Below are 14,260 nucleotides of genomic sequence, written 5' to 3'. Positions count from 1 at the left end.
CATTCGCTGGCATTTTTTGAATTTCTTTTTTTTTCTCCCTTAAAAAACAAATGTGTCCATTCTTATGCGCAATATTACCTTAAAGGCAATTTACCTAATGGCTGTTGATGACTATTTGAACTGAATTCTGCCAAAGTGCGCGCTTGTATGTGTTCGTTAAATGCTTATGCCAGTAGGTCTGCTCATGTCTGAAAATAATATATGAAGAAAAAAAATTCACATAAAAACATTAGGATATAGCTTATATTTCATTAGTAGCATTTTTTTTTATTGATGTAAAAAATACAATTTTACAAACTGATAAAGTTTTTTTTTTTTTTTTTTTTTTTATTATTCCGCATGTGGTGCGGGCCACATTTGAATTCATGACGAGCAGCAGGTTGAGAACCACTGCTTTATATCAAACATTTTTAAATCGTCCACAGCTGAGCATCGCGGGAGGCTGATCTGTGCAAGAGCACGTGAAGTGAATGTAATGAACAAAGGCATTTTCAGATGCAATGAAAAAAATAAACCCTGGTTAGCCTAGATTAGTCCCAGGCTCTGTTCTGAAGTAAAATAATTATAATTACTGTTAACCAAGAGTAACAAATTTTAACGGATTAATCACCTATTTTCATTTGCTGAATGTTTTCTTTATTTTGTATTTTTTAAACACGCAAAAAAAAAAAAGTTTGTCAGAGGAAAAAAATATATGAGTCGTGTATACGTTTCATTTTAACGGATTAATCACCTATTTTCGTTTGCTGCATGTTTTTTTTTTTAAAACACGCTAAAAAATAAATCAGAGTTTGTGAGAGGAAAAAAAATAGGCTATAAGAAAATATTTTACAACAAATCCTTTAAATTTAACAAATTTATCAGAACAAAACAATAATTAAAAATATATAATTCTAATGGATACATATAATTGCAGTATATAATAATATAGGCTTAGTAATAAAAAAATAAATAATAATAATTTAAAGCTAAGCTTGGGCTCTCAATCGGGAGAAATCCAAACGTTTCTATATTCGTGATGTTGCCCATTTGAAGCTTAACTATTATTCATGAGGTAAATAGGCTGTGTGCGTTTCAGTATCGATGGAAAAAAATTATAATTAACAATATCTCAAAGTGCTCACGCCAAATGTCTGGTGAACTGGTTGTTTCCAGTGAATATTTGCGCGAGGCACCAGCGATCAAACAGCTGAAACAAATAATATTTAATTTTAGGTCACACAAGGCATAATTCAAAAATGCAAAGTGTTGGTAGTTTATACATAATAACACAGAGTTGATACTAATTATTGCTAAATGCTGGACCGTTCCCATTTCGCTCTGCATATGGAACCTGAAGTTTTTTTTAAACCAAGAATGAACAGAAATGAAAATGAAATTAAAACATTTAGCGCGCATATATATATATATATATATATATAGGCCTTATATTTATTTACGGTTTAATAAAAATCGCATGCATATGATCCTTTGTGTAAAGGTCTTCTTTTATTTCTTGTTTAGTAGACTGTAGCCTAAGACTATCCTACATTTTAAAAATTAACAAATTGTAAAAAAAATGTATGTTCTTTTTTTTAAAATGTTACAATGTTGTATCATAATGTTATTGTTGTTTTACTTACTGCTATCTCATTTTATAATTACATTCATTTCGCAATCCGTCACTTTGCGCCACCTGGCGGTAGTTTTGCGAATTATTTCAACACGCGACTGAATTACAGTTACCAGCAGTGCCGCGGCGGTACGGCCCAGATAGGCTGGCCACCTACTGTACATGATTGTATTTTTGAGAAAAAAAAATTTTTTATGCGTGGTTAGTGAAAAACTAAAAATCTTAAATCACTTGAATAAGGCCATAAAACACAAAGAACAATGGTTCTGGGATTTTTGAGAACTGGAGCTTGTAGCCTATAATTTTTCTTTCTAAATTATGAGAAAATCATCTTGTTTACTCACTTAAAGAAAACAATATTGATTTAAATTTTAAGACTTTTTGTTGGTAAAAGTCATATGCGAGTAGGCGTCAACTATCATGAATATCATTGTGATTTACACCTGAGAAGACAAAAGCCTGCATAATGAGCTGCATAATGAGCCTCTCAGTCAGCTGTGTGTCACTGAGAGGGAGGAGTAACAAGAAAGAATGTGAGAACAAAATAAATGTATATAATTGTATGTTTGTAGTTTATTTAGAATATATTGAATTATCCCACAACATAATTTAATATCCACTTGGGGGAGCAGTTAAACAGTTTATTAGAACAATCAAAGCTGACTTTCAAACTATTTTTTTTGGCATCATTACTCCAGTCACACAATCCTTCAGAAATTTTCTACAAAAAAAACAAAACAAAAAAAAAAACACATTTATTGTTATTATTAATGTTGAAAAGAGCTGAGGGTATTTTTCAGGTTTTTTAGGGGGAATAAATCAAAATAACAGCATTGTGTTACATTTGTTACAGTTACATTTATTTGTTACATTTATATTATTTTGAATGGTAAATGGTTAAGCTTTTGAATGGTATAGTATTGTATATTGTTATTGAAACTTCATAATATTTCACTTGATTATACATTTAGTCCGGAATTATAGTTTGGAAAAAGTCTAACAAGTAAAATGTTTACACGTTATGTGAAAACTAGTACATAATCAATAAAAAGAGACTTACTCATGTTTATGATCTCTGCTGAATAAAGTGCTTCATTCTTTTTTTTTCTGAGGAAATCCATTTCTCAAATCCTCAACCACATCACATCTTTTTGGGGTGATTTATGTCTTATTCCTCTCATTGCGAAGCAAACAGTAAAATAAAAGAATTTGAAGAACAGTCTCGCTGCTTTTTCTTCTGTGTGGGCATATTCAAGCCGCACGCTTCAGTTTGAATCTGAATAGCGCGTTCAGCGTGGGGGCGTGGTCACATTAGATATAATGAAGGGAGAATTGAAAAACGGACATTGCATTGTTTTTATATGGATTACTTTATCACAGAATATCTGTTTTCGGCGGCACTTGTTTAGTTTAAAAGTAGACATGTCAGGCTTTCTATAGATCTCTCTCTCATGTCTCTTCGTTGAGTATTCACTGAGTTAAAGTTCATTTTAATGACGATCAGCAGAGACAAAGGCTGCAGACAGCACACCTTGTTTGTTATCTTTATTTTATAAGTGCACAAAATTTTGTTGTTATGTCTGTATCCAAAAAAAGTAGACCCTTTACAGATTTGATTGATGTATTGCTCTTATCTGTACGATTAAAACTGAAAGTGTAATTTAAGTTATTTTCGGGGTTATCAGGAGAAAATGACTCATAACGCGTATCCGCGTTAATCGACTCCAGAGGGTTAAAAGTCATAAATTAAGTCATAATGTCAATATATAATTGTGGCGAGTGGGGCGGGGCCGAGAGGCGTGGGAACGAGGAGTGAGGCCAGGTGTAGTGATTGGAGATGAGCTACACCTGCGCCCCACCGCCGGTCTTGAGTCCCACGTAGGAGATGGAAGGATATAAAACTGGAGTGACGACCGTGAAGGACGAGAGAGGACCAGGCCTGGGACATTAGTTTTATGTTTTGGCTTTTATTTGTGCGCGTCAGTCGCCGTGAGGGGCTGACGCGCTGTTGTGTTTATTTTGGATATTAAAATGAGTTTTGATTGTGCGCCGGTTCCCGACTCCTTCTTCCCGATGATATGGAGGTTAATCTCGTTACAGTGGTGCCGAAGCCCGGGAGAAGGAGGGACGCGCTGCTGAAGATCCCTCGCCGCTGTGGTGAATCCGCGGTGCCCTCGAGCAGGCGAGGTATGTGCCGCCAGGGACGCTCGAGGCGGTGGGCTGGAGCGAGTTGCCGGGGACGGGCGAGCTCGCTGCCGACCGCCCACGACAAGGAGGGGCGGCTGCCGTCCGTGAGGGAGCGGAGGAGTCGGCGCCGTTCGCCAGGGGGCCGGAGCCTGCCGCCTCCGTGACGGAATCCGGAGGGGCAGGGAACGGGGGACTCCTGCCGCTGCCCAAAATCGGAGGAGCCGTCGCCGTCCATCGGGCGGCGGAGGAGTGTCGCGCCGTCCGCCGAGGGCCGTCCAGTGCCACCGCCAGGCACCGCGGAGGAGATCACCCAGCTGGTGGAGGGCCGAGCAGCAGTGCGTCTGGGAACCGGATTTTTTTTTTTTTTTTTTTTTCTCTCTCCCCTCTCTCGTCCTTGTCGCTCCTCCTTCCATCTCCTTTCTCTCGCCTCGTCTGTCCTACCCCCAGGTTCCTGCAGGTCCCCGTGAGCGGTCCCCCCCGGAGGGAAGGGGGGGGGGGGGGGAGTAGAGCGCAGTCTCGAGGGTACCCCCCGGCCTGCGAGGGGCGATGGGGGTATGTGGCGAGTGGGGCGGGGCCGAGAGGCGTGGGAACGAGGAGTGAGGCCAGGTGTAGTGATTGGAGATGAGCTACACCTGCGCCCCACCGCCGGTCTTGAGTCCCACGTAGGAGATGGAAGGATATAAAACTGGAGTGACGACCGTGAAGGACGAGAGAGGACCAGGCCTGGGACATTAGTTTTATGTTTTGGCTTTTATTTGTGCGCGTCAGTCGCCGTGAGGGGCTGACGCGCTGTTGTGTTTATTTTGGATATTAAAATGAGTTTTGATTGTGCGCCGGTTCCCGACTCCTTCTTCCCGATGATATGGAGGTTAATCTCGTTACAATAATCTTATAATGTATTATTTTGAAGTTATAAGATTTTAATAACAGAGCTATGTCACAATTATTCAACCCTTATTCAACATTGCTGTTTTACTTGGCAGTCTAAAGCCTCCAGGTTTACATCCAAAATATATTCAATTGTGCTCCAAAGACGAACAAATCTTTTACGGGTTTGGAACGACATGGGGGTTAATTTTCATTTTGGAGTGGAGTATCTCTTATCCGCATTGTGCGCACACATTACACACACATCTGAGTATACACTGTTGATAAATGAGGGCACTGGAAGGTAGAGTTTATGCTGGAATTAAAGCCTGCATATTTCACTGAGCTGAAGTAATTCTGTCCTCAATTCTGTGGCAAATTATCTAGGTCCATGTTAACAGATGGATCTGAATTCTAATAAAAAACTATTGATTGTCACAAAACTTACCTAAGTATCTCTAGTTTGCAATTTATATCCTTAAGTCCAGTGCAGAGCAGATTCACTCCTGAGTCCTGCAGATTATTATTGTTCATGTTCAGCTCTTTCAGATTGGTATCTGATCCAAGAACTGAAGCCAGAGCTGGACAGCTTTTGTCTGTTAAGCCACAATCATTTAGCCTAAAAGAGAAATAAAATCACAAGGATCGATACATGAAATGCATTTGATAAATATAAAAAAATTTATACCAATTGTTTTTAGATTACAATTCTAATATATGCAGTGCATTTTCTGTTATTGATTCAAATTTTATATATAAAAACAAACTAGCATGCTTGAATAAAACTTAAATTTAAATTAATTATAGGCTTATATCATTAATGGCAATGAGTTATATATTTAAAAGTGCTGCTCTATCTTGATGAGTTTCTTGGGGTGGAGTTGTGGAGGTTAATAATTTATGCATTGAGGTTATGCAAGAGTATATCTTCTTTAAAGCAGTAGTTTAAGAAGTTGAACTGCATATAGTGTTAAGTTTTTTTTCTGATGAGGTCAGCTGGGTCACCTTCTGCATGCAGTAAGTTAGTAAAATAAAGATGATGGGATAGCGGAAAGTTATCAGAATGACATGTGTAGCACTGTGTGAGGCAAATGGTAGTCACACCAGATACTGACTGGTTTTCAGACACCCAGCCAGCCCCAACTCCCCGAATAATCAATACAGTAAAACTGCACATTTCAGAGTGGCTTTTTTATTGTGGCCAGCCTAAAGAACCTTTCACACGGAACGTTGAATCCAGTAAATTGCCAGTTCCCATTCTGTGTAAAGGCAAATACATCCTGGGATTGATCCAGGGTTGGGGACCTAATAACATTACCGGGTTCAGTCCCGGAACGAGCTCTGTGTGAACAAAAGCCAGAACTAATGCTGTAAAGGGTGTGTTGTAGTGATAATGCATGTTATCGCATGACTCTTTTACCAGGTGTTTTGAAGGCAGATCAACGTTTGCGGAAAGAAAAAAAATTGCCAATTGTAATGAAGGAGAGATCCGCTAGTTCCTCACTTCTGCGCTGAAGCAGAGATTGTTCACCACCTTAAGTGAAAGTTAACATGCCTAGCGTTTTCAACTCATACATTAAACGTCACATCCTGATGTCACATGATTTTATGGGAAAAACAAAAGTGTTGGGTTTATAATTTTGTTCAGTGTAGGTATGCACCGACATCTGCAAATTATCGAAGAGAAAAATAGCCAAAAATGCGTGCAAAAAAAAACAGGCTACCTATAAAAATAATAATAATAATAATAATAATATAGGGCAGTGTTCAGCACACATGTTTCACTCTCCTCGTCACTGCTTGGTTTGACACTCCCCTCAATATCCTGCTCCGAAAATCTGAGCATATCAAACCAGCCCTCAGGTCCTTAAACTGGCTTCCAGTTACATTTAGGATTGATTTTAAAGTAATTTTACTGGTTTAGGATTGATTTTAAAAGTAATTTTACTGGTCTATGGGGCCTATTTTAATGATCTAAATGCAAAGGTTAAAGCGCACAGCGCAGGTGCACTCAGGACATGTCCAAATCCACTTTTGCCATTTTAACGACGGAAAACGGTCCATGCGCTGGGGAGCATTTTTGGAATGGGTTGTCCCTATTCTCTTAATAAGTAATGGGCGTAACGTTCAATAAACCAATCAGAGTGTCATCTCCCATTAACTTTAAGAGTGAGATGCACTCGTGCCATGGCGGGTCTCTATTTACATGGTGGAATTTGTTGTCGGAAAAGCTGAACACTTCAAGCGAAAAAAACTATCTGCTCGTGCGCAAAGTTAAAGTGTGCGAGCAGATCATCTACAGGACAAGCAGGAATCCACTAGAGCTCCGCGCGATGAGTCAGTTAATAAATGTCTGTGTGTATTGGCACAATTGTTCAATTAATTCACCAATTTCATTCATCATTATTAGTTGTAATAGGCTGAATATCAAATAGGTAGCCCAATTCTATTACACGCAATGACTATTCTTCATTACATTTTTATATTTATGTAGCCTACACAATCATAATATTTTCATTGTAATCCTTTTGTTTTTAATATTTGGCATATTTGTGTGATGCACATCCCTGTGTGTAATAAGCAAAGTCAATGCACACTGTGTGACGCTGGACGGGAAAATGCGAACAGCGCCGGACTGAAACTAGCAATCACACTTGCACTGCGCCTTGCGTCACTCAGTGACCTAGGACCGAAATACATTACAGATATTTTCACTGAATATAAACCTAACAGAGCACTCAGATCATTAGGATCGAGTCAGGAAGAAATACTAAGGGTTCACACAAAACAAGGGGAGTCCGCCTCTAGCTACTATGCCGCCCGCAGTTGGCATCAGCTTCCAGAAGAGATCAGATGTGCTAATACACTATTCACATTTACATCTAGACTCAAAACTGATCTGTTTAGCTGTGCATTTATTGAATGAGCACTGTGCAATGTCAAAACTGATTGCACTGTATTTTACATATTAACTGAATTTTATGTAAAATCATTTTCTATTTCTGTTTTAAATTCATTTTAATAAGTCAATTTTTAAGTCATTTTCAAAGTTTTAAAAATTTATTTTATTTTTGTCCTTCATGATTATTTTACTTTCTTTTATGTAAAGCACTTTGAATTACCATTGTGTACGAAATGTGCTATATAAATAAACTTGCCTTGCCTTGAAAAATCACAATTGTATCTAATACAAATATTTTATTTGTATCTCCATTGTTTTTATTTGTGCTGTTTGTAGTTAGAATATTCCTACTTTCTTTACTTTTGTTTGAAAGTATAGTTTTTCCATAAACATAGCACATACCGAACTGTACCGAAACCGTGACCATAAAACCGTGATACAAACCGAACCGTGAAAAAGTTGAACCGTTTCACCCGTAGTATCAATGTAGATTAATGCAATTTTAAGATGAGAACAAAACATGACAAAATATATTAAATAACTTACAGAGCTCTTTTGCAGGTTTTGATGACTGCTGATAATCTAATGAGACAGTCATCTGATTTCTTGAATTTCTGAAGATCAAACTCCTCCAGCTCCTCGTCTGATGTCAACAACACAAAGGCCAAAGCAGACCACTGGGCAGGTGAAAGATCAGCAGATGAGAGACTTCCTTTGTTAAGGTGGGTCTGAATGTCTTTCACCAGAGTTTGGTCGTTCAGTTCATTCAGACAGTAGAACAGATTGATGGATCTCTCTGGAGACAGATTAGACTCTAATTTCTGCTTGATGTACTGAACTATTTCCTCTTTGCTCTGCTCATTGTCTTCTTCATGTGTCAACAGACCCTGTAAGAGTCTCTGATTGGACTGGAGTGACAAACCAAGGAGGAATCGAAGAAAAAGATCCAGGTGTCCATTATCACTCTCTAGTGCCTTGTCCACTGCAGTCTTGAGCAAATCAATCATGGTTTTACTTTTATATTTCCATTTTGCAGACTCACGAACAAATATACTTTTCTTCTTCATGTCTAGAAACAGATGTGCATAAAGGGCTGCAATAAACTCTTGAATGCTCAAGTGAACGAAGCAGTACATGGTACCCAGAACGATCCCGGTTTCCTTCTTAAAGATCTGGGTACACATGCCTGAGTACACTGATGCCTTATAGACATCAATACCACAGGCTTCTAGATCTGTGTCATAGAAGATCACATTGTTTCTTTCCAGCTGATCAAATGCCAGTTTCCCCAGTGAAAAGAGGGCATCTTTATCCCAGGAAACATCTGGTGTATGTTCTCCATCATACTTTCGTCTGCTCTGCTGGATCTGAAATCTGAGGAAGTGTGTGTACATTTGTGTCAGAGTCTTAGGAGTGTCTTCACTATTTGACACCTGCAGTGTTTTGGAGACATCATCAGCCTGATTGTTTTTCACAACATTATTTCTTTTCTCCTCTAAAATGTTCTGGAGAACAGTGGCTGAAATCCAGCAGAAGACTGGGATGTGGCACATGATAAAGAGACTCTTTGATTGTTTAACATGATCAATGACTTCTTTTGCCTGATTCTCATCCGTGAATCTTTTTCTTAAGTACTCCTCCTTTTGTGCATCATTGAATCCTCGTATCTCTGTCAGCCGGTCGATACAGTCAGGAGGAATCTTACTGGCAGCTGCTGGTCTGCTGGTGATCCAGATGAGAGCAGAAGGAAGCAGATTTCCCTTGATGAGGTTCGTCAGGAGAACATCCAGAGAGGCTGGTGATGATACATCAGACCACGTCTCATTATCCTTAAAGTTTACAGGAAGTCGACATTCATCCAATCCATCAAGAATGAACAAGACTTTGAATTGATTTCTTCTTGTAAGGTTCAGTCCTTTTGTCTCTGGGAAAAACTGAGTTATAAGGTCCATCAAACTTAGTTTGTCTTTCTCCTTTAAGTTCATCTCTCTAAATGGAAGAGGAAATATGAAGCTGATATCTTGATTTTCTTTTCCTTCGGCCCAATCCAGAACAAACTTCTGGACAGAGACTGATTTTCCGATGCCAGCAACTCCTTTTGTCAGTACAGTTCTGATCTGCTTGTCTTGTTCAGGTGCTTCAAACAAATGTTTGCACTCAACCTGTATCTCCTGTGATTCATGACGTCTGGAAGCAACTTCAATCTGTCTCACCTCATGTTCAGTATTGACCTGTTCACTACAACCCTGAGTGATATAGAGATCTGTGTAGATGTTCTTCAGAAGTGTAGAGTCACCTTGCTTTGCAATTCCTTCAAACACACATTGATACTTCTTCTTTAGGCTACACTTTAGCTGATGAATGAAGGACAGCTCATCTAAACACAGAAATAAAAGATTGTTACGTCTCTGGGTTTATGTTCAGAACAGAATGTGGAAGTCTAAAGGAATTATAATTATAAATAAAATTATTAATTGACAGCACTGGAGTCTCTTACCTTCTAGAGTATCAGCAGCTTCATCTTGCTTCATCTCTCTCAGGAAGTAGAGCGTGAGATCAAGAGCTACTTCTTTCATTCTGCATCTGTTCTCATTAAAGTCCTTCACAAAGTATTGCATGTCTTCATTTTGTAGTATTTTCTTAAATATGATTAGCTCATTTCTTAGAAATGTGATTATTTTTTTCTCAAGATCCTATAAACAAAGAACAAAATTAAACCAAATCCACATTAATTTGGTCCAAAATATATGATCCATAACTAAAAATATTTGTAAAAGAAACCATAAACATTGTCCAATAACCATTTTATTTGTTATAAGTATAATCATTTAATATTATTTTCACCTGGAAGATTCCTTGTAGTTTGTCTGTGAAATTATTGCGGTTCCTGTTAATCTGGAAGTCTGTATCTAATGTCTCATAATGCAGACTGTTAAAATGGAGAATAAAATTAAATGTGGTTAAGACAATTAAACAAATCTATATTTTTTAATCAAACACAAAGAGCAAACTTCAGCTGTTAATGCTGCAGCTATAAGTTAATTCTTTTAAAGAGAAGGTTCTACTCAAGTACAAATGTAAGTTTTTCTGTCCTATAAGGAAAAAACAATTGACACGAATAATAGAAAGATGGAAAGATATTCATGTTTCTATGGTGAATTTATGACTTGCTGCTGCTGCTTGTGTAACTGTATTACTGGAAAGAAGCTCCAGACTGACTTCAATGAAAAGGAAAGCAGATATTGTTCTGCAATCTATTGTTTTATTAAGTTAATTTCTATCACAAATATCCCAGTGGAGAAATTAGCTAGTGCCATAATACAAACACATGAAATACCTTTCAGTAGCTGATGGGGTTTTCTCACTGAACTCCGGTGGTTCACCTTTTGAGCAGTCACTCTTCACAGACACAGAGCTGGACACATGTGATCCTGATCTTACACTGATGACACAAAGAAGATAGTGGAAGCATTTTTAAAACTTTGATACAATCAATTTAATAGATTCAAAAAAGAAACTACAATATCGCAATGCAAAAAAAAGAGAGAAAGTATAAGTCCCCTTCCATCACAGTAGAGTCCAAGCTCTCCATCAGTATCATCCTCATCTAACACAAGCTTCATTTCTACCATTGTCCCACATTCAGCTTCATTCTCCTCAGTCGTCTCACTTCTCTCACCTTCCTCATTTATATCTTCTCCAGCAATAGTGACAGAGACCCCAGCTTAAACACTCACCCATCCTTTCATTATTTACAGCTTCAGCATCGTTCACTTTCTCACCACAGACACTTCTGATGCGCTCTTCCATTATATCAACCAACTAATCAAAATCAAATTCATCTGCATCATCCTTCAAGACCATGTAAACCTGTCATCTAAAACGAATGACAAGTGGGATCTTTTTGATTTGGGACACTACTGTATCATGTCTTAATCTCTACAAGCAAGAGTTGATCTTTACTGAAAGCTGGAACACATCTCTTCTGGCTTCATATCTACAGAATACAGACCAGGGGTCTCATTTATAAATGTTGCGTACACACAAAATAAGCACAGAAATTGCATACAGATTTTTTTTACACACACATATCGGGTTTTATTAAAAATAAACTTCCCATAAATATGTACGCACCATACGAACATTATAAACCATGCGTACAAACTCTTTTTCATGGAGTGAGAAAATTAATGAAGTAAACGATGACTCTAAACTATGTTTTCATGTTGACATACACATTTACATTAAATATCCCACTCGCATTAAAAGAGATTAACACTGAAATTAGGTCTAAATAATTTTACAAACAACATACTTGCATAATTTCATTTACAATAAACCATTTTCCTGTGACGTTATTTTTATTAAAGCGAGGAGTGCTATAGGTGCTCAATAATTAATCTTTAAACTAAACTACAGAGTCAGATCACATGTTATGAGAAATATTTTAGCGAGAACAATGATGGATGACGCACACTTACTGCAATATTATGGCTAACACTGCTGGATTACTGTACAACCACAGCTGCACGGAGGTGTTAATGTTGTGTAAAGTCGTCTCTACAACATTATGAAAATTCCACTATATTGGGAGGACATAACTAGGAGAAAACGGTAAGATTTGCAGGTTTCCTTTTTACAATACTTTGTCAGTGACGACGTCGAATCAGACAATACGCTGCAATGAATATACGTTTATCGGTTTCCACTAAACTTGCTAAAATATGTTTATCTTATCAGCCAAACTGCATATATTTAATTTGAAATAATCCAAATTATTTGGCCAATGTAAAAGAATGAGATCATCTAAAATATCTGAGAACTATTTGAAACCATTTTGTTTTTATGGATATTTTAATTTATATTTATTCTAAAACATAGCAAGGATACCATTTCCCTATGTCTCTGTGTTACACATGGTGTCACGTGCAAGGGGAATTCACATGTAAATGATATGCAGATGAGGTTATGAATAGTAAAACAAGGCGTTGTAAGCTCCATATATGGTGATTTCGGTGAGGAGATGAGTTGGAGATGCACGCATGCACAATCTTCACCTGACTGGGATTTATAAAGAGATGTTTGTGCAGGTTCTGGTGTGCCCATGGTTTTATAAATCTGAAAACTTTTGGGCAAAATCTAGCTTTTGTGCCTACGTAAAAATTTAGGATGAAATCTACGGAGAGTAGTATAAATGAGACTGAATGAGATTTATTTTTTTATTTTTATTTTTTGCTGTAGTATAAGTACCGGTTTTATTAATGCAATGATGCCCTTCACAGACTTGTTATATGAGGCAAAATTAAGGAATTCAGGAATTCAGTGTGTTATATTAAATAATTACAGACATGGCTTCAGTCAAATCACTGAGATTACTTCTGAAATTAGTTTGTGGATTATCTAACCTTAATATTATATTTATAGGCCTATCCATAATATTTTGAGCCATTCAATGCTATTTTTATAAAATAAAATAAAAAGATTGGATTCAGGCTAACATTTTCTCCTAACATGTGTTCCCTGGGAATCGAGCCCACAACCTTGCGCTGCGAACACAATGCTCTACAACTTGAGCCAGAAGAAATTATTACTCATTTTAGTTCATTTAACACTTTACAGCAAAAGATACTTCAGTTTGCAATGATTATTTTGACTTGCTCAAGTTACCATATTATTTAAATTTTCTATTCACTAAATGAAAGTAAAGTGAAAAAAATTTTAATTCTGGGATTGTACAGGATTTAAGTGAAGTGAAGTGAAGTGAAAGTGAAAGTGACATTCAGCCAAGTATGGTGACCCATACTCAGAATTTGTGCTCTGCATTTAACCCATCCGAAATGCACACACACAGAGCAGTGAACACACACACACACACTGTGAACACACACCCAGAGCAGTGGGCAGCCATTTATGCTGCGGCGCCCGGGGAACAGTTGGGGGTTCGATGCCTTGCTCAAGGGCACCTAAGTCGTGGTATTGAAGGTGGAGAGAGAGCTGTTCATGCACTACCCCCACTATCCTGCCGGCCTGAGACTAGAACTCACAACCCTTCGATTGGGAGTCCAACCCTCTAACCATTAGGCCACGACTTCCCCAAATATTCCTGTATATTAGATATTTAACAAGTTTTTAGCTGTTTTTAACCCGAGACAATCTAAGCACCTTTAGAGGAAGTTCTGCTTTGTTTTGCAAATCATTTGACATGACAACAGTGAGAGAAAACACTGCTTGTTGAAAAGAGTTGTTGTTTTTCTCTGAAAACAGACTCAGTCTTACCTCGGTTTGTGTGAGAGACTCATCTTTCCTCTCTTCTCTGACATACTGCAGATGAACAGCTCAACACTGAGATCTTTGTGTCTCTGAAGACGATCAGATGCTCATCATGACCTGGACATGACAATCAGATCAAGATCATGAGAGTTCAGAGGAACAAATGATGAAGAAAATAACTAGTGCTGAATCTCTGAGTTATCAAGCAATCAATATACAAATCAAATATGCTACAAATATACTGCCATGTAATAATCTCTTCAGATCACTCACAACACACGTCTTTATTTACATACACATTACTATCGGATCATTAAGAAGTTTAAAAGAAGATTTGTTTTGCTCGTGTTTATCGTCTCTCTATCCGGAAGAACAGGTTTGATTTGATCACAGAATACTTTCGGTTTCGCGATTTAAAATGG

The 14,260-nt window shown here is 37.8% G+C and overlaps 1 protein-coding gene across 1 annotated transcript in view; it reads right to left on the bottom strand.

Annotated features, from left to right (window-relative positions):
* Positions 1-13,888, bottom strand: part of LOC113081167 (NLR family CARD domain-containing protein 3-like) — a 35,782-nt gene extending 21,894 nt beyond the window's left edge. Inside the window, exons 1-7 of the mRNA XM_026253222.1 lie at positions 13,845-13,888; positions 10,906-11,010; positions 10,413-10,497; positions 10,066-10,261; positions 9,044-9,945; positions 8,115-9,001; positions 5,115-5,285 (exon numbers count right to left, since the gene is read on the bottom strand). Of these exons, the coding sequence (XP_026109007.1) occupies positions 5,115-5,285; positions 8,115-9,001; positions 9,044-9,945; positions 10,066-10,261; positions 10,413-10,497; positions 10,906-11,010; positions 13,845-13,888 (2,390 nt within the window). The remainder of the gene's footprint in view (positions 1-5,114; positions 5,286-8,114; positions 9,002-9,043; positions 9,946-10,065; positions 10,262-10,412; positions 10,498-10,905; positions 11,011-13,844) is intronic.
* Between the last annotated feature and the right edge of the window lie 372 nt (positions 13,889-14,260).

This window comes from Carassius auratus, unplaced genomic scaffold, assembly GCF_003368295.1.
Source record: "Carassius auratus strain Wakin unplaced genomic scaffold, ASM336829v1 scaf_tig00033295, whole genome shotgun sequence".
Taxonomy (NCBI): Eukaryota; Metazoa; Chordata; class Actinopteri; order Cypriniformes; family Cyprinidae; genus Carassius; species Carassius auratus.
This window is presented reverse-complemented; position numbering and strand designations above follow the sequence as displayed.